The following is a 20,758-nucleotide window of genomic DNA, read 5'->3' on the forward strand; positions in this document are numbered from 1 at the left end:
TGATGAACCCGTTTGCCGAGTAGAAATTTTGTGATCAAACGTAGGCGATTGAACAAATCGAAAACGACAATTTCGCTCCGGTGCTTATTTCATTTTATTAGAACTAAAGTAAGATGTCGTTCGTATACCACAAGAAGCGGTACCACCCGGTTAAACTAACCACCGAGTACCACAGCAAGGACCAGTCCTCCAATTACGATACCATCCTGCTGCCGCTGGACGAGGCTCAAACCCCAGCCTGCTGCTGCGTGCGCCAGCGCAACTCTTGGTGAGATTTAATTATTGTAAATTATTAATTTATTAATGAATTATTGAAAATTTTGACGAGTTTTTCTCCGTTAGATCAAAATTTCATGGAGTTATTTGTGTTCAAAAGACGTTAAGGAAGTCAAATATAGCAAGTAGCTGAGTACGCAGATAACGAGGCAGAAAAATTTACCCGTTCACGCTGTGAACTTCACTTGTCAGGTTGTTGGTAAGAAGAGTAAAATACAGTTGGATGACGCGCCAAATAAATTAGATATAGTTTAAAATTTTCCCCAATTAACTTAATCTTAAGTTATTACAGAATAATTTTTAAAAATGCTGCTTTGGCGTAATCCATAACCTAAATGGAAGTTAAACTCAAACAAACCCCAATTCCATAAATATATCGCGCACAAACATTTGATGAAAATGAATAAAATAAAAAAATGAAGATAATGACCGCAGATTAAATATTATTTAGAAACGCAACGTTCGGTGAATTCAAGTTATGAATACAATCATGAATTTTCATTTCCAATATAATATTATAAATAATATTTCTTCAACAAAACTTCCCGAACGGGTAAAATATTTATTGTTACATTGCTTGAGTCATCTGTACGTCCAGGCAGTTTCTTAATTTCCGTGCTAAAAAAACAAACACGCGAATTTCTTTCAGGCGCTGCTCACTTCTTGACTCTGGTTAGTTAAGTTGAAACCGAGCGATATCATTGAGCGCGCTGCATGTTGACGCGGCCATGACGAGATAATTAGCCAGCAAACCTCGTTAGATCATTACGTGTTCAACGTTTTTATTGCCTGTGACACGTCGGCTCAGGAACGCTACCATGAAAAGGACAAAACTAGCTGAATAATTAATGTAGGTTCAGCAACGGCAAGGCAGATTTGGAGCCTAATTATACAAACATTAGGAGGCGCGTCACTGGCTCGACTTCTGCTGCTCCAGAACTGACAGTGGAAGACGCATTCACATAATAGTAACTTGCAGTCACGCTTTCGCTGCAGTGGCCACCGAAAAACCAACCGTAATCTACAAGAAGATGTAAAGATTGTTTCAATTCGCAACATAATATGTTAAGTAAAGATCAATAAGCAGAAGAAAGAAAATTTATTAGATTTAATCTAAGGGTCCACTTCTAGACTCTTCGTAGGTAAGACTCAATAATCAAGATAGGCCTTAGTCCAGACTGCAAAGATTACAGGCCAGGGCATCCGAAATATAAAGACGAAAATACGAAAGAATAAATCTTCAATATTTTGGTCGGGACGGGCAAGGTCAGGGAAATGTCGGGACCAGAGCAGACAGCTCAGCAACGGGCATAGTTTATACTGTTGAAAATATTAATTGGGCTTAGCATATGCAGAGCTGGCGTCCACTGTCTCGATAAATGCAATAATATAGGCATTAAAAGCGAGTATGAAGCAATGCATATAAATATTAGTCATACACCTAAATCTATTTGGAGTCAGTGTGTAACCCAGGTCACGACTGTTAGGCTATGATTCAAGAAACGAATCTAACAAAAGAGGAGTTTAAGTAGGAGGAAGGCTCATCCTAATTTAATGACCGGCAGGACAGTAGCAGGTTCATGTGCTAGGAGAAGATTTAGAGGAAAAATGAAATCTAAACCTCCATTTTCCTATACTAGAACCCACAAACCCCAAGTTAATTTACATCCACCTTAAACATCCCTAATGGAGGTTATGCCCAAACGTAAACTATGGTGGGCCTTCGATAAATCGTACCTTGTTAATACGTGAGGAATGAATAATTTAGTAAATAATCAGTCCTGTTCGAATCGCATGCACATAAAATAATAAGATAATAGAATAATAGTCTTAGCAAGAACTATGAGCCTGCCGTCGCTGAAGATGCGAGGGCCAAGCGTCAGGTCGCAGGTAAAATATCTAAGCTAAATTAGAGGTGCGCTACCTTGTCACCTGGCAGCAAGTGAAGGCAGCAATGCGTTGAAGTGGTAATTTCTTACAAAGATTCACGACACAGAATAAGTGATGTTAGATAATAATCAGAACACAATCACACCTGACCGATAACGATCCTAATGACAGAATAATATTTTAAGATCCTAAATTACGGGGAGCTATATAAGCGATGTGAAGCTAAATGGGAATAACAAGAGCGAGCGATCAAGAGACTGAGAAAAAAAATTTACGGGGCAAACATCAATTCATTCACCAGAATAATTTTGTGACAAACAGTCAATTCGTACATCTGTCGAAGGTGCACCCGCGCTCTCTGACAATCTATACGTAGCAAATAGAACCGACAAATTTAATTAATTTTGATAAAAGCCGATATTGGTGAGGCGATTTGCGTACGATTCTAATGAAATGTGACCCTCAATAAATTTAATGCGGCTGACTGGGCTGCCTGGCGACCAATTATATATTGGCGACAAATGACGGGTTCGATCAAGCCTTCGATACGTTAGAAGAAAAAATTATACAATTTTTACAAATTTTAAAATAGAATGACAAACATTTTGTTGCGGTGTCTAAGAAGTAGAAAGGAAAAATAAACAGGTTAACATCGATAACTGTTATCTCTTATCGGATATCCTAGTATTAATCTTTCATTCAGTAGTGTTGATTTTCTTAAATATGCTGTGTACTGATAAATTGAAATTCTGCCCTAACAGATACTCGAAAACTTATTTTTAATCAATAAATGTTACATGCAAGTCTATATGGACGATTTAAAAATCACTACTATAGCTGTTCAAAGAGCCGAACGGTCTGGAGGCTTTTAAAAGATTTGTTGGCATTAATGTCGAGTACTTTATGGAAGGCAATTCTAAACCGCTTGCTTAATTTTTATGAAAGTAACTTTAAAATTCGTTTCGCTGTATTTTTTCATGTGAGGTTAATGCTCAAATGAAATATATTTTCCATTTTGGATCAAGAAGTTTGGATGCAAAATTTATGATTCAAAATTTTCACCTCAAAAATATGATTTTGTGGTAATTATAATGGAAGAAAATGTAGAGGGAAATTCCGCTAACTTCTGTGTAATTTACGCTAGTCAAACACGCAAAACTCCAAACAAAAATAAGCAACCAAAAGAAAATTCATAATAAATGATAGAAACAAGCAGGAAAATCCAATAAAGAGAAATCGGCCTACAAACAGTTTTAAACCGTTTTTTCTGCTTGACTCTCCACAAATGTACTCAACAACATACTAATGTACTCAGCGTCATACTAATGTACTCAACGACATACTAATGTACTCAACGACATACTAATGAGAAAATGTAGCGGCCGCTACATGTAGCGCGCTACTGCCCACCTCTGCATTTATATAATAACTTGAGACGTATCCTTTTACTATTCTGATTGGAGCTCGGCAATTGAAATGATTTTTGCTACGAATTCATGTTGTGGTTTACTATGGTACTTAATCTTGACAGGCAAATAGGAATGGGAAAACACGTTTTTTTTTAAATTGTGTTCTATGATGGTTTGGAGGAGGCCATACTAGCTGTAGCTGGTGACACCGGCTGACTGGACAGACTTTGATTTGCCTCCAGCTCAATCACAGAAACAGATTCATCGATCTTGCCTTAAGCAATCTCCTTCAACAAAAAGTCTGGAAAAAAATATCAACAACATTTTAAAATGCAACAAAATTTAAGTTGGAAAAAATATAATATTTTGATCTTCAAAAAAGAACTCGAAATATCCATGTGCATCCTTTCTAAATAACGTTAAACAAGCCCAAGTGTTTGATAACAATTCAGGAAACTGCTCAATTGTGAAGATTTCTTTCCTGGGGGCGTAGCACAAAATTTTACTAAAGGCAGCGATAATCTAAAACTAGCTTTAGTATTATTAGGAATATCTTACCAGGACTCCACTCCACTGTCTACTAATTGGCCTAGTAATTTAGACATTGAGTCATTGAGTATCTACTCCCTATGCGCTCCATGGCACCTGAACTCGTTCCGAACGCATAATGAACTCGACTCATATTCGTACGGTTCCCATAAGTGCCATCGAAGCCTTAGTTTAGACATAATTAAGAGTAACATTTTTGACTCAATACTCAGCCATACATCGACAGTTTTGCGGTGTTTGTCGGACCACTAATTAACTGCCATGTCAGTTAGTCAGACAAATTTTGCTAAATCTGCAACTAACTCAATTTAACTGGTAACTGTCTGTGGCCCTATTAGTAGCAATAAAGGGCTAACTTGTCATTCTTCAACACATGTTTTCGAAATGATTCGTATCGTAATCGAAAAACTTGTTTTGTCTTAAATAATTAAGACAAATTTCGACTCGTCTCGTTATGTCTCGTTTCAAATCTGTCTGTCTCGTCCCGGTTCATAATTTACCGGGACACAAGTTTTAAAGTCCGGGAAAGAAGTCTTGTCTCGGTTCATACTTTTATTCCGGGACAAAGTTTATCCTCTGTCCCGTTATTTTTTCCCGGAATTTTCCCGTCTCGTTTCGTCTGTCCCGGTTCAATTCGAGAAAATTATTTCGAGACGCAGGAGTCTACGTAATGTCCTCATCGTCATATTCAGCGGCAGTTCTTGCGTACTAATGTACACAGCGGCATTTCCCGTGTATTGCTCAGAGTTATATTGGTTCTTATCCACTTGACAGGTTCGTGCATAGCGACCACGGTTTACTGCCTACAAATTAAACATACAACAAAATTATAAAGAAAAATTATATTATAAATTGTACCGCAGGGTCCTTTGAAGTACATAGTTGATCGGATATAAATTGAATATGAATCATGATATAAAGGAGGAAATTTTATTGATATGTGAATAGTTGATCATAAGACTAGTGGCTAAAAGGCTTGTTCTGGTCAGGCTGCGCCAGCTGCGAGCGGGGCGTCCGTGGGTGTGCGACGCGCGCACAGCCGCTCTCCTCGCAGCCTTCTTCACAATGGTAAAGTATTTCGTGATTAATATTTAATAAAGATGATCATGTGGGTTGATGTTACTTAAATCGTGTTTATGTTTAGATGGTTTGAATAATTTTGTATGAAGATTTGTATGAATCGTGTGATGATTTGTGTTGACTGATTTCTGTGTTAGTGAATTGTTACGGCATGTATCCGTAGACCAGCTGTGGGTTTAGGGAGCGTTCAATTAGGGGGAAACATTTTTATGCAGCGGCTTTAATGTTTCCAACTTAATCATTATGTTTTTGCAACTGATTTTTGTAACTGAAAATTTTATTCAATATATGAAGGAAGAGATTATATGATAAACGTATGTTGTTGTACAAGAAATTTTGTGAGGGAAAAAATCTTTGTTCATAGTTGATGAAGTTTTCTGGATGAAATAAACAACATTGTATTCAGAATAGTAAACTGAGTACTCATTGAACGAACGAATATCGTGGCAGATTGTGAGACATTGCTTGTTGATACGGTCAAATTATTACAGGAAGATAGATCTATTTGGAATAATTAGGTTTCCTATGAAATTTTTATAACGATTTATCAAGGAATTTTAAATCTAGGAATTAATCAACCTAGAATTTTCATCAATTTAATACGCTTATCTTAGAAACCCAATAACGAATTTTCACGCACCGAATTCAGTTTTAGTGATGGGAACACAGCTCATGAATATCTTCGAGTCAATTCAGCCGGCCGTCCCTGCGATTAAATCTCAGTTGACTGCCACGTCTTTCATTAGGGCGCTCACCGACTCTCCGGGCGAATCAGATCTGAAAGCTTAATGGCTGAACTTCGGCGAAGAAACTTAGAGAAGATTTTTTCTTTAGCTTACAAGGCTTCTGCAAGGGATTACATAATTAAAGCAAGACGCATAAATTGTACTAAAAATTTAAATTATTCGTTGCATCAAAGAATGTAAATTACATCACCACTGAAAAATTAATGTTAAACTTCTCTAATAGAAATACTTACTAAATTTTTGGCATTCATTCGCGTAATTAACGCATTCTGTTTGACATAATAAAAAATTTCGGGTTTTTGTGCTTGAAAATTTACAAATACAACTTACCTATATATGTTAGACAGCAAAAAAATATCCAAATCTTTCTGAAGAATATTTATGCAAAAACAACATAGTATGGTGTTTTTGTCATCTGTTTTTCTTTTCGAACAGGTTGACGCATTTATTAATAAACCAGTACTATTATACAGTAAGATCTCCCTAACTCTTCAAGAACGTTCGACGACGATTAAATTAGCAGCCAATTTCGACATATATTTCAATTTGGCTCCTATATATCTCACTAACTCTTCAAGAACGTCCGACGACGATTAAATTAGCAGCCAATTTCGTTATGTATTTAATTTTTTTCCCCTATATGACGCTAGCCGCGCGTGCATCACGACGCACACATGAGATTATGTTCTGCAGGCAACGGAATTGAGAAAAAGAGCTCAGCAAACACCATTCAATCTGGCGATGAACTGCGCCGTGTTGACTCGGCCGTCGATGGCGAGATGACTTCACGCACGTTGACGAAGAAAAGGACGTGAAAATCATTCTAAATCCCTGCTTAATTCCGTTGAGCTTGTCACAGCAAACAAGATTTGACGTTAGCGAATGAGAGATATATTAAAGTGAGACATTCAATATAGAAAAAAGTAAATAATGAAAACGTGATATTGTAATTTGTGCTCTGCTTCATTGAAGCACAAATATTCGGCGTGTTACAGCCTAAGATGGCCTAAAATAGAAAATAATAGATGGGATTAATGTATAATACAAAATCTTCACTGGAAGAAGGAAAACGCTGCTTAGTGGACAAAATCAGTATACTGCTCGAGCCTTCGCTGAAGTAAGGGAATTCACTCCCCGGCACCACTATAGGGGAATTAGACTCCTGCGTTTGGTATTTTTTCTTATCCGAGACGAGACGAGACGAGACAACAGGCTCTGTCCCGGTTCGCAATAAAAACCGGGACAATTTTCAGCCCTCCGTAGGAATTCCGGGACGATTCCGAGACGAGACGAGACATCCCGGTTAAAATAGGTACCTTAAAATTTCCCGGAATTTATAGCCATTTTAGCGAGACATAACGAGACGAATCAATTATTGATGTGGTGTAAACTTTGGCTTACCATCATACATTTATACAGAGCTGGGCAGCGATACTTTGAAATGTAGCGGCCGCTACCGCTACATGCTCTAAATGTAGCGTGAGCTACCGCTACAATTGCTTAAATGTAGCGCCGCTACCGCTACCGAAAATGTAGCGGCCGCTACATGTAGCGCGCTACTGCCGACCTCTGGACTAACAACTAACATGTTGACACTAGTAACAGGCTGAAGTTGACAACATTACACCGAAATCTTTCGTGCAGTTTTATTCTGTAATTTATATTATGTATGTATCATGCTGGTTTTTAAATAATATTTAATACTATTAAGTAAAATGTAAAGGCTTTATCTATAAATGTAGCGGTAGCACTGTAGCGGCAAAACCTCGTATCGCTACTTGAATATGGAGCGGGTGCTACCGCTACCGCTACAATTGCTTAAATGTAGCGCCGCTACCGCTACTGAAAATGTAGCGGCCGCTACATGTAGCACGCTACTGCCCACCTCTGCATTTATATAATAACTTGAGACGTATCCTTGTACTATTCTGATTGGAGCTCGGCAATTGAAATGATTTTTGCTACGAATACATGTTGTGGCTTAATATGGTACACCACTATAGGGGAATGCACTCACCGGCACCACTATAGGGGAATGTACTCCCCGGCACCACTATGGGGGAATGCACTCCCCGGCACCACTATAGGGGAATGCACTCCCCGGCACCACTATAGGGGAATGCACTCACCGGCACCACTATAGGGGAATGTACTTCCCGGCACCACTATAGGGGAATGTACCCCCAGCACTATTACAGGGGCAAGATAAGCTCAAGCAGAGGATGAGCTGCAGTGCTATCTCGCTAATGGTTAAGCCTGCACTACAAAGGCGCGCCGCCCAAGGCGCACAGTAAACAAAGGCAGCACACGGAACCTTGGCTTTGAAGGTCTTTAAGATACTCAAGTTCAGGATTCCAATAACTCCTTCATTTGAGTGGGGTTGCGAATGTAATATTTTTTTTAAATTGTGGACTATATAAAAAAATGTTCACAGAGTGTTTAATTTTAGGAAATATTGTTATTGACTGGCCAACATTCTTAGGTAAACTACCATGATTTTATTCAAATAATGAACGTTGTCTAGGAGTCTTAAATTTATTCCAGCTAATATTAAGTCAACAAAAACAGTACCAACATCATAGAGCAGGACTCGACTTTCCTCATCAATCACCGAAGATGTCGAATTAATTTTGTGTTTTTCTAAGGATATTCTGTACTATCTAGCTGAGCTGAAATTACTGAAGGTTTGAGATTTTTTCACTCTTGATGAATGGTTCGTTATGGCAAGAAGTTCGAGCATCGCGACCGATGGCAAAAATTACCTTCGTCAGCCAGCCTAGGAAGAGGCGCGCTTTTTCTTCTATTGCAGCCGTCTCGTCTCGAGTTAGGTCGTCCCTCGCAGGAGTTTTCAGGAGCAGAGACGCTATCAAATCTCGGGAGGTTGTTCAAGCGACAAAAAAATCCTATCTAAAGGACTCGTGTCCAACTCCTCCAGTGGAGTGGCCACTCTAGAGGTCCAGTCGAATGCATGACCTGAGCGTCGTCCCTTCGCTTTATACAAAATCTTTTGAGAGCTTACGTCAAGAGAGAATGAATTTCTTTAGACGAAACTCAAACAGAGATAGTGAAGTTTAGGTATAGGTTGTCTCAAAGAGCTAAAATATCTAAAATCCTCTAACGAATTCATATTTTTAAATGATCTTGAGTAAAGCCGTGTATCCAGAATCATCGTTGGACTCCCCTAATGATAGGTAACAGTAACCAGGTAACCAAGCTCTTTCTATTCTCTAGTTTCCTGATTACCCGACTCGTGTTAATGATTATTAAAGTTATGCTTAAACCGCGAAAATAATTAGAATGCCTTAATTCATCATTAATGTAAGAGTATTGCGGATAATTCCTCTCCAGAAAATTTCGCTCAGTGTAGACTGGATCGAAGCTTTCCAGCCGTCCCGTTAAAGCCCATCGGGCTCAGCGACCCTCAGGCTACTTTTCATCACAGTCGGAATTAGTGATGTCATCGAGTCTATTTTGAAATTGAGATCCAATAAAAAAAGGCGGTCTACGTATAAAATCAGTATGCTCATTGTTAGCTAAGACAGAATTCGTGATATAAGCCCAGCCGAAACCGTTAATTGAACCACATTAAAAGCCAATGATCCCATTCTCTCTAATATTAGTAACTCTATTGTTTTTTTACCAATTTGTTGGTTGTAGCTTATTATTATTTCACTTGATTGAGTAACCTACCTTTCTCTGATCACAATTCCTGATTACAAGCCAGAAACTAATTTCTGGGTCCGGTTCTCTAAATCGTAGTCGGGCCGTTCCGCTAGTGATCTTTTCATCGATGTACGCTCAAAAAAGCGAATGGATTATAGTGTCAAAATAAAGACGAAATCTCCACTCGTAGCACTGATGCGCCCTTTTTTTCTAGCAAAACGGGATCAGAAAAACCCACACAAGGGCAAGAAGTGCATCACTATTCGGACAATGAGTAACACGTTTTTCTTAGTGTAGAATGCAATATTGTTAAAAAAACTATAGTCAAATTACTTGCACTACTCCGAGAAAAATTCACAAGCAAAAGTAATCGTCCAACTCGATTTTTCCGTTTAAAAATTCGGAGAACGGTAACATCTAGACGCTATAGAACAGCAAAACGTTTTGTGAAAAACTTTTCTATATTCAATCAGTTTAATTAAAAGATATAACAATTTTTCACACGCATGCAAAACAAAACGTGCAAATACCTGGTATTGATTATAAAGCAAGAAGGTATTACTTGCAATCTCTGATGACCTGACAACTTTTATTTTAAAAATTATTTAAATTTCTACTGCATTGCATTCCACCTTAACTCACGAGGTTTGAAACGAAAGAGTCTACTTGCGTTGTTGAAAGACTGTCATTTCATGTACGTATATTTTTTCACAGTAAAAACATTGCATTTGTCTCAGGTGTGCTCAGTGTTCGTGGCGTCCATGTACTGCTGCTTGCTCTACCAGCTCTCCTACGTGCGAAAAGACCTCGCTGAACTGTACTACGGTCAGTCTCAATTTAATGCCACCTCGCTTAATGTATTCCATTGATTTTACTATATATTCCATTTATTTTACTATATATTTCATTTATTTTACTATATATTTATAAATTCCATTTATTTTACTATATATTCCATTTATTTTACTATATATTCCATTTATTTTACTATATATTTCATTTATTTTACTATATATTATTCATGTGTACTTGAACCCTTCAGAGATTTATTGAGGGGTTCAAGAAACCATATCATTATTGAACCCCTCAAAGATTTTCTGCTTCGATTTTTTTTATTTATGTCAATTGAACTTATAACCGAGTGGAAAATACATGGTTAAGCTTCAAACTCCGTGTTTACAGCTTTTTTCCGACACTTAGTTGAAATAATAATAAAGCAAGAGCGACACAGTCATATCCCGATAGTTCATCATTATATATATCTAGGTTAGGTGTACTAATAAGAGATGTTGCGGTTATCTGCTACAGGAGTTCAGATTTCGTACCTGGCCGTGCTGAGCACACAGCTCTCCCTCTTCAGTCTCAGCGTGCTGCTATATACTGCTGTGCTGCAGGTATTCTTACATCACCTATGCATGATTAATAATTATTATCTAATTTCTACGTTTAATTCCAAAAATATCGTTCAAAGGATGAATATATTTTAAGAAACCTCTTAATATAACTAGCAAATACATGCAGTATTTTGTTTGGTGGGATGGTAGTGCGAAGAGAAGTTAAAATCTCTCATGGCTTCCCATAAAAAAATTTAATAAAAATAACAGAATTTAGAGCCAACAGAACAGCGGCCGGACCATAGAATATCTATCATATTAAAACTGCAAGCGTGCTGAGGCTTCACCAAAATGTTCACCCGACGAAACGTTACATCGAAAACCCTTCATGAACTTTCGTATAAATGGTGCGTTTAATTGGCTTCTCACAGAGCGAGCATAAAGCCTTTTACCGGTTTGTAGGAATGCGATATTTTGCATAGGATGAAAGGATTTGAGCCTAGGTCATTAATTTTTCTAAGTATTTGTTATTGGTTTTGTTTTTGGTTTGAAAATAAAATCAAAGTTGAAGTCAAGTTCACATGTTGATGCTGTAGGAAATACGGAGCTGGGAGGCTATATATACGTACCTTTCAATGATCGAGTATGTACAATTGCGTTGTGCGTGTCCTAACGTCCTGTTTTATCTCTAACGAATTAATAAAGCCTGGAAAATGCTCAAAATTCGACATCAGAAAACTCAAAACGAAGGAATAAAAAAATATATTTTTTTAAATTGGGATAATCAACTATAATTCAATCGGTACTAATCATCAAAAAGTTTTTTTTTATTCAATCAATACCATTATGGTTGTCGTTACAGGAGCGAATAGGATGGGTGGGGCTGTGGATGGTTGGAGTGGTGGCCCTGACTCCGCTCGAGGGCGTGTGTACGATGTACTCCAATATCCTCAGGGACCACGTCAACAAGGTGCATAATGTCTAGTACATGATGAAAAATTACTACAGATTTGAAGAAGCTCGGCCATGAAGACAAATGTCCTTAATAATGAATAACCTCAAATGATTCAATAAGGTTCAAGTTGCTAAAGAATGTGGATGAGCTATTTATACTTAATTCTAGACTCGCATCGACAAAATGCTGAAGTTTTGATGGAGGCCAAATGTGCTTAAATAAATATTTAATTTAATCCACGCTCAATTGATCTTAAACTATATCCTCCAATTGCATACTACAATAACCTTGCACTTCTATGTTGTTCCTGTGCAGAAATTTGACGTCCAAAGTAAAGTCGAGATGGGAGTCTTCATCATACGCTTGATAGCCAACGTGAGTATACTTTGTTATAGAACTCAGCAATAGGCAAGGGTAAATCCCTATTGATGGAAATGTCGCAACCGAAAGTAATTTCACCTTCGAGTTAAATTTCGATGATGAAAAATTTAGCTATATAGCGGGTAGTGTCGCTGTGTCGATTGCGCAGGGGTAATGCAGTATTATACTGTATGAGAAAACCGTGAAATAACGGTCTTCTCGGCGTTCTAGTGACCGGTCGCCCCGTGAAAATAAACCGTTTCACCGTTTCAGATGTGCGGTTTCTAGTGTTACACTGGAATAAAAACGGACACATGATGTTTATTATCACGTACAGGCTGGTCACTGAAGCGGCGGTAACACAGTTTATCAGTGATTTTTCGAACAATGTAGCGAATAATGTTGTTGCATAGGGAAATGCCGGTTTGAAGGAAATATTGGGTTTACTTATTCATGGATTTTTTTCTAATCTGGAAGTCAATATATAAATACTTGAAAAATGTAAGAAACAAATTTAATACAAAGTATTATGACAAAATTTCAGTTGCCAGTGAAGGAAGAAATTGGATTAGTTATCAACTAAATAAGAAGTAATTCGTTTACATAAATACGGTAAATTAAGCACGAGCTCCGATACAAAGTGTGCCAGAAACTTTATTCAAGTCATAAATCCTTATTTTCAGACGACAAGCCTCATAAATCTCTAGCTTATTGTCCTTATGATGTTGTTTATCGCTCCGGTTCCGGAGTTTGAGCCGCTATAGCCTGAGTCGAAACGTCCACTTCAAGTGCTTAAACCTCAACAGAAGCAGTTAGACGTTAAACGAACTGCAGCAAGTATTGTTATAAGTTCAACTCCTGTTCAAGCTTAGCCTAAGCCAGGCCATCAAGAACTTCCATGTCGTTGTGAGGGATAAGCTCGAGAATAGTGAGAGCAGAACGCTATTCGTTAAGTTTATTGAGGAGCAGGAATAATGCATTAGTAACTGAACTCATTCCAAATTTTAAAGGCACTATAATTAAAGTTATTAAAAAAATAGGGCGTCAAAAACACTGGAATATAAAAAGTTTAGTTAAAATTTTGGATAATTGACTTTTTAATACTAGAGAAAGAAACCAAAACTACATATCATCAAATTGCCTTTGGTACGAAAGCTAAATTTTGCTAACTTATAGTCATGGGGTCAAATGCTAGACATTCAATACTAAAAAAGATATATAACATACGAATTCAAAAATTCTAGTCATGCTCTCGCAGACTTTAATTATGAAAGGGAAACCTGCACGGATCGGAAAAACTTTGGTACCACAACCCCGCAATATAATGTCCGTGAACTGCAGACACGTGTTTTGGTGGCAAGATCTGTCCGGAGATTACGCGAGCGTCAGTCCTGCTAGCCAGATTTGACCGGAGCTCTGGGTTAATTACAAGTTTGTTGCGTCCGGATGTCAACGTAGAGAAAAGACTTGCGGCTGATCCATTAGGAGTTATTTCTGAACATAACGTAACAAGTTCAACAATATTTTGCGTAGACAATGTTTAGACCGCTAGAAACGAAAACAGACAGATAATAGGTAGAAATTATAATTTAAAAATTATGGAAGCTAATATACTTGACGGTAAAAATATCCATTAAAAAATAATCGAAATTTTAAGAAGTATATGATCAAAAATGAATCATGTGTCACAGATTTTTAATTCCTGATACTGATCTAATTGCGACTGTAATATTTCGGTAAGGTGACTCAACGTTGTGGAACCTAAACTAAAGTTAATAACACTGCTGGACGAATTTTCTTTCAGAACATAGAAGTTATTGAATATAAATTAAATTAAATGCAAACGTACGTTGTTAGCTGGAGCCCAGCAAATACCATAAGAACAGGAAAGACGGTTTAGGCCAGCTTGCAGAACTTGAGCAGTAAACAAACCCTTGCAACTTCAAGTTAGTCAAGAAGTTACCCGACGCACAAGTGGAATCCGGCGCTAAGAACCAAACACTTTATGGAATTGTAAAGTTTCTGGAGGGGCCCGAAAACATCATTGCGTGAGCGGCTCGACAATATCCTGGCAGAATAAACTTTGTGCCATTTTGTTGTTGAAAATTACAGATTGAACTTCAAAATCTTGGGACTTGCAGCTGGCCTACGCGAGGAGTTATGACAGATGGCATTAAGGATTGGGTAAACTTTTTAAAGATAGCATAAGAATAGGAAAGATTTACTTTAATCGATCAAATCATTTTATGCTCCTATTCATGAATGCATTTTGCTCCAATTCAGGGGTATGTACTTCTGCAATTATTAACATTGCGCACATGCCGCATACATCCAGGGGTTCTAATATGTATAAAAGTAATACTACTTCCACGTGGTCATGAACTGAAATGGTTATGGCAGCTGTTAACAATCGACCATTATCAATACTCAATAGTCTACTGCACTTTCTGATTGTGCGGTAACTCATAGGGCTATGAGAGATCAAGGCTATAATGCAGATCAGAAGAATGAAAATAGTGAACCATTCTTATTAATTAAAGTAAAGCCAATCAACTTGAAAATTAACAATGCTAATTTCAATATAAACATGTAACTATATTAATTAGTCACCTATTTTAAATTAAGAGTATTATTTAACAATGTTAAAAAATAATTCATAACCTCTTGAAGATTTTTTTCCCCGTTAGATCCCATGCAAGAACGATTGCACCATTAAAATTTACATCCGCTAATATCGATGATTTTAAAAATATATATGAATATTTGAATCATTTTCCCCGGCGATCATGTTTCTTTCGTTTGTGAAAAAGACCTTTCTAGAAATGAGGCGACTTGGAGAAAATAAATCCCTGGATCTCAATCTCCTGGAGTCACAATTGCAAGAACGAGCCTGAGAACGAGCTCATCTTCACTTCACCATCGACAGCGTGGCCATTCCCTGAGATGTGGAGGTGTCTGATGGAGCAATTCTCAATAAAAAAGTCAAGAACATTCTCCTGACGGCACAAGTTACCAACTCTATCTTCAATTCATCGAGAGATGTTGTCATTAAGATGAAAAGTTACAAGGACTTTTGATAAAACTTTAGGGTCGTAAGGAGCGGCCTAGCGCCTCAATAGTTCTGTTAGGACGCTAAAATGGCAGCTCTCACAGCTTCCATTTCAAGTCTTGCAGAAGCGGGGAACATATAAAAAACGTAATTTCGAGAGCTGCTAGGGAACATTCAAACCAGACCTGTTTGCTGAGAGCGACACTCAATGCGCAATTTCGGGTCCCGACCGCGACTAGTGAAAGACTTCGCATCGCAAGACGCTTCCTTTTATGGAACAGAAGAAATGACTACAGCTGAAAAGCAATAGTACCAAACCAGTCATGTACGCATTTACGAAGATTTGTTCTCTTGTCTCTCAAGAAAATTTTAGGGAGAGACAGGAGCAATTTTTTAATCATAAGCAAGGTTTTGGAACAAGGTTTATTCCGTCGCAACGTACATGTATCTAAACGCAGTGTAACTTACCCCACTACAACACCTGTACGAACGCTAATCAGCAAAGAAGTTTGATTTATCATGGCGTAGAATCTTTTACACTTCTTAATCATTATAATAGTTAAAAAACGATTTACTGATGATCTTTATGTGTCGCAGGTGCTTGGCGTGGGCGGAGTGTTCAGATTCTATCGCAGTCTGCAGTCTGGCCAGTCGTACCTTCCTAGTGATCAGTTCAGCCTCTAGACACCCTCTTATCAAGAGACACGCGACGCTATAGATAGAATCATGAAGGAAATACGATCTAGCATGAATACAGGGCAGCAAGTGTTTGTTAAGAGTGTCATCGGTATTTTTATAGGTTCTAGATATTTTATTTAAACATTTTCCCCTTGATAGATATATAATAACAAATGCGCAATTCTACAAAAATATAGATTTAAAATAGAAAACCATCATATCGGATGATTTATACACACATCTTCTAAAGTTTTTTAATGAAAAAAAGTAACAGGGTAAATTCTATAAATTTAGGTAACTTGAAATGTCACGAAGTGAAATAATATACGAGTGTTGTTATACCTTATATAATGTCGTATCTTTGCATTGACAAACTATCACATTTAACAACTCATTATCTCGCGACAATCCATCTAAATATTTTAAATTAATTCAGCACAGAGTATGGCTAATAATCATGAAACAAGTGACGTTGTAAATAGTGAAGTATCATTGATGGTGGGTGGTGTTTTTGTTACATGCATATTGAGCCGTAATGTTAAAGTTTGGATGAATGTCGTGGTGTTAGGAAGTAGAACATTAACATATGATGAATTCCATGAAGTCCCAATAACTCTGAGTTATTAGTATCCCACCTCAGTACCCACAATGCAGATTTCGTATCGAACCTGTATCTTATTCTGATAAAAACACTTATAAATCAATTATGTTTCTAGGTCACAAAATGTGAACAATATAGACCGTTAATTTGATGGAATCTCCTAGTTTTACAAAGCTTTTCCTTCATAACCAAATAGTTAGAACTAATATTGTAGTTCTAATAGTTCTGTCAATATAAAGTCAAAATCTCTAACTTTAAATATTATTATGTAAATCTGAGACTATGATGAAAAAATATACACCCTAAATATGCTATTAAAATTGTTACTATATGGGCGTCTACCCAATAATGTTTGCACCGAATGAAGGTAACGACGGGCCCATGATGTGATATGAATATTATATAAATTAGGCACTAAATCTGATTGGAAAATACGAAATTTTCACTATTTATGAAATTTTAGACACTTATTTGCCCTTAGAACCTATAAATACGCAGGAGAACATTCCATTTTTATACACGTTTCTTCTTTTAAAAGCTCGCGTATACTTCACCTGCTAGTCAACTCCATAAAATTAATAAATTCAAAAAATGACACTCGAGGAGATAACAAGGCACTTGGTGTAAGCAAAACATAAGACTAGAGTTTAAAAAATAGTTATGTATAAATTTTATTGATACACCGTTAGAAAATGCTTCTGAATGTGAGATTTAAATGCAATTTCGATTTTTTTTTTCATTTGAGCATGAAAAAGAAAATTTTATACCTATGATTTCATTTAACGATACTTCTAGTTTCGAAAAATATATGTGATTTTATAAGCGTTTCTTTTTCCAAGTGCTTCGGCAAAACCTTGCATGGGGCCGGAAAATTCATCAACAGATGATCTTTAATTCCGTAATAGAAACATATTGATTATATTTCAATCAACTAACCAGATTATTGCATTTCCATACAGTATATCGATTCAATTTCTTTTACAGTACGAACAACTTCATGCTGGGAGCTGGCAACCGGAAATTCGTTTCATTGATCAATCAGGAGCTTCTCTAATATCAAAACTGCTCTGAATTCACTGAGAAGATTATTTCCTGATCCTGCGAAGGCTAGAATTTCTCGGGATCTCATTTCAGGGCTAGCGTAACTCCTCAAAAATTCTCTCGCATTAACGAAATTGACCAACACAAGCCGATCTAATTAGCAGCAGTGGCTCGGGGCGAGAAATTCGAGCATCGGCGCGCGCTGCGCTTCGTTAGATGCTGGGCGCGGCAGCGGCTTTGATGTAGGCAGACTCGGCCCTGCGCGTGAGCCCGGCGTAAATATTGGCCGAGTTTCTTTCAGCAGGAAATGCAGAAGAGACGTGGCAGGCTTTGAGCCGTGACAGCGAGTGGAGCTGTTAATTAAGAGTAACTGCTCGGTCATGGGATATGCATAAATGACCGTGAAGTATGCAAGGATAAATCACCTTGGGTGTGATGTGTTAGTGTAACTGATGGGCTTGATGGGCTTGTTTTTGAAAATAAATTGGATTGATTTCCTCTCAGAATAGACGGATATTTGTCACAGATTTAGTTGGTTATTGACATCGAGGGGTTTGATGGTGTTTTGTCACGGAAAAGTTTCAAGGGTTGTGGCCTTTTCGTTTGCGGACCAAGTTTGCTATGTCGACCAAGGATGAAGTAAGGCTCAAGAAAATAAAATAATTATTTAATGATTTTGAATTTATCTTTACTGAGAACGGATTCTGAATCCATGTCCATTGCGAAATTGCAAATAAAATTTATTTTTAATGGTGAAGAGTATTTTAATGATTCAAAAGCTGAGAGTCGTCGGTTGAATTTTTTGAGACGTTATATTCTCTGCGTAAAGTAGGGCTCGATTATATGAGATCAGTATTCCGTGTAAAAAAACGATAGAATTGTATGATAATTTGGTCTCCATAGAACATTCAAACAAATTATTGATACAAATTCCCTCCTTATCATTTACAATTCAGGTATATAACAATTTTTAACGATAACCCATTTGTTGGACTGGTGGTCGCGTCTTTTCATTTCCCTCTCAGCGCCCCAACGGTATATAGCATCAGTCAGGGCTTCCATAGAATTCATTGTTCTTTGTTTGCTAAGACATCGAAAGGAGCGATATTTTACCAAGCTGCCATAAGCTCTTGAAATCAATTGCCTCTTTGTTGCTTCGACAACACTTTAAATTTTAGTTTATTACAGTAACATGGAAGCTTGAAAGGTTCATTCGTGTTGACGATTGCATCACAACACTGGCGGCTCATATATTGATGTTCAATTTGAGTAATTTGGGCAATTTATAATAATACAGACATATTATTGGCCTGCTAATTATCAATTCGAATATAAAATTGGACTAAGATTCGCACAAAGGTGACAAAACTCCTGGTCTGATCGAAGTTTGCTAAAAAACATTGATTGCGCAGTCCTGTTTCAATATCTGTTTTTATGTGTTACTGTTTGGTAAATGCTAGATTTCATTTGCACTCATTTGCACTCCAGTGAAATGCTGTGAGCAAAAACAACTTTCTAGGTCTTTTTGTGACCGACGCAATAATTGTTACGGATGTAAAAAGCGAAAAGTTTTTTTGCATAATGACGTCGCTAACCAGAGAGAAAGTTAATGTATATATATTGCTGATATTCAAGTAAGCCTCTACCTATAATACACGCTGTCATTTAACGATTACGATAAATCATTATTGAGGATTCAAAATGATTATAACAATAATTTTATACGAACAATAACATGCATGTTCGATTGATTTTTAAAAAATTTTCACTCTGCTCCCAGCAAACGAAGTTCACCACATAAACTTTTCCGCAATTAAATTTGATATTCAAAACAAAAGTTATCATATTCACTTTTTTCATCTTTAAAAAACATTGAATAAGAAAACTTGATACCCCGAGCCAAGGCTCTGATTACAAAGCACGCACATCGCTCGGCAAACTTCGCCCCGCGTTAGCATTTGCTGCACGTGTTGCAGTCAGCCGAGGTAATTTGGGCGTTGTTGCTTAAATTTATGGCGTCTTTGCAAACTGCCAAATAAATCTTGATCACCGAGAGGCCTGGCAAACGAGCGTCTGTTGGAGTGCGAGCCTGACGCAGGCTGGCAGGTCTCGGCTTAACCTGCAGGCTGGCAGGTCTCGGCCCACCTGCAGGCTGGCGCAGGTCTCGGCCCACCTGCAGGCAGGCAGGTCTCGGCCCACCTGAAGGCTGGCAGGTCTCGGCCCACCTGCAGGCTGGCAGGTCTCGGCCCACCTGCAGGCTGGCAGGTCTCGGCCCACCTGCAGGCTGGCAGGTCTCGGCCCACCTGCAGGCTGGTAGGTAGGCCTATACAGGTGCTAGAAGACCTTCCCTGAGGTTTTTGAGCTTCAAGTAGGCAGGTAAGGCTCGCAAATTTTATTGAATATTATCATAGTTTTCTCACTATCGACAAAGCTGCAGGTGAACAAGACTTTTTAACGGCCTTGCGGCAGTTGTATTAGATTTAAAGTTGGCTTGCGCTCATAACTGACTGAGATCTCGGCGCTACCGTGGAGTTAAAGCACATTCAAAGGTTTAAAATACCCGTGATTAAACCCCACTTTGTGGCGGCAGCTGTGAACTCAAACCACTTATGAACCTCTGATCAGAGCTCTGAAGGTATTACGATGGCCGTCAAATTTAAGGATATTTCCGTACCGCATTGCATTTGTGTTCATATTATCATTATTCGGTTATTATTCCGCTTTTCTTTATCATGCTTGGCACAGGCATCACTCAAATGAATATTCAATGGACCCACAGTCACATTAACAATAGTGATACCACGAGGCGCATAATAATTAAGGAGGCGGGGCGCCTGATTATGATCAGTAGCGTCAGTCCAGTAGCCCAATGTAGCAAGTTAGGAAGCATTAAAGCCTGGGCGCTGAGTTTAAGGTTTAGGCTCCAGAGCCGGCGAGTGTCGCAAGGCTGTGATGTGTGCAAGTTACACGGCATTAGGCACATCACAAGGCCGAGCTAATGCCTCATCATCTCTATTCATGGTCGGTATTACGCACAGAATCATCGAGCATTAACATATAAACGTGAGGTATGCATGCATCAGGCATCACATAACACGACTGGGGCATCAAACGAGCATCATGCCAC

At 38.0% G+C, this 20,758-nt stretch overlaps 1 protein-coding gene across 1 annotated transcript; it reads left to right on the plus strand.

Moving 5' to 3' along the window:
* The first annotated feature begins 11 nt into the window (after nucleotides 1-11).
* Nucleotides 12-17,267, plus strand: LOC108672790. Its single transcript, XM_018160524.2, has 7 exons — nucleotides 12-268; nucleotides 5,114-5,192; nucleotides 10,351-10,438; nucleotides 10,922-11,007; nucleotides 11,810-11,917; nucleotides 12,218-12,277; nucleotides 15,909-17,267. Exons 1-7 carry the CDS (start codon nucleotides 114-116, stop codon nucleotides 15,993-15,995), a joined length of 663 nt encoding a protein of 220 aa, XP_018016013.1. The 5' UTR covers nucleotides 12-113; the 3' UTR covers nucleotides 15,996-17,267.
* Nucleotides 17,268-20,758: the final 3,491 nt, after the last annotated feature.

The sequence above is a fragment of the Hyalella azteca genome, unplaced genomic scaffold (assembly GCF_000764305.2).
Source record: "Hyalella azteca isolate HAZT.00-mixed unplaced genomic scaffold, Hazt_2.0.2 contig11709, whole genome shotgun sequence".
Lineage (NCBI taxonomy): Eukaryota > Metazoa > Arthropoda > Malacostraca > Amphipoda > Hyalellidae > Hyalella > Hyalella azteca.

What these genes read in the sequence shown, in the direction of transcription:
- LOC108672790 (XM_018160524.2), top strand. Translation starts at nt 114, where the DNA reads ATGTCGTTCGTATACCACAAGAAGCGGTACCACCCGGTTAAACTAACC. An exon ending in TCAGGGACCACGTCAACAAG is followed by an intron (nt 11,918 to 12,217) that starts GTGCATAATGTC and finishes GTTCCTGTGCAG; the next exon opens with AAATTTGACGTCCAAAGTAA. An exon ending in TCATACGCTTGATAGCCAAC is followed by an intron (nt 12,278 to 15,908) that starts GTGAGTATACTT and finishes TATGTGTCGCAG; the next exon opens with GTGCTTGGCGTGGGCGGAGT.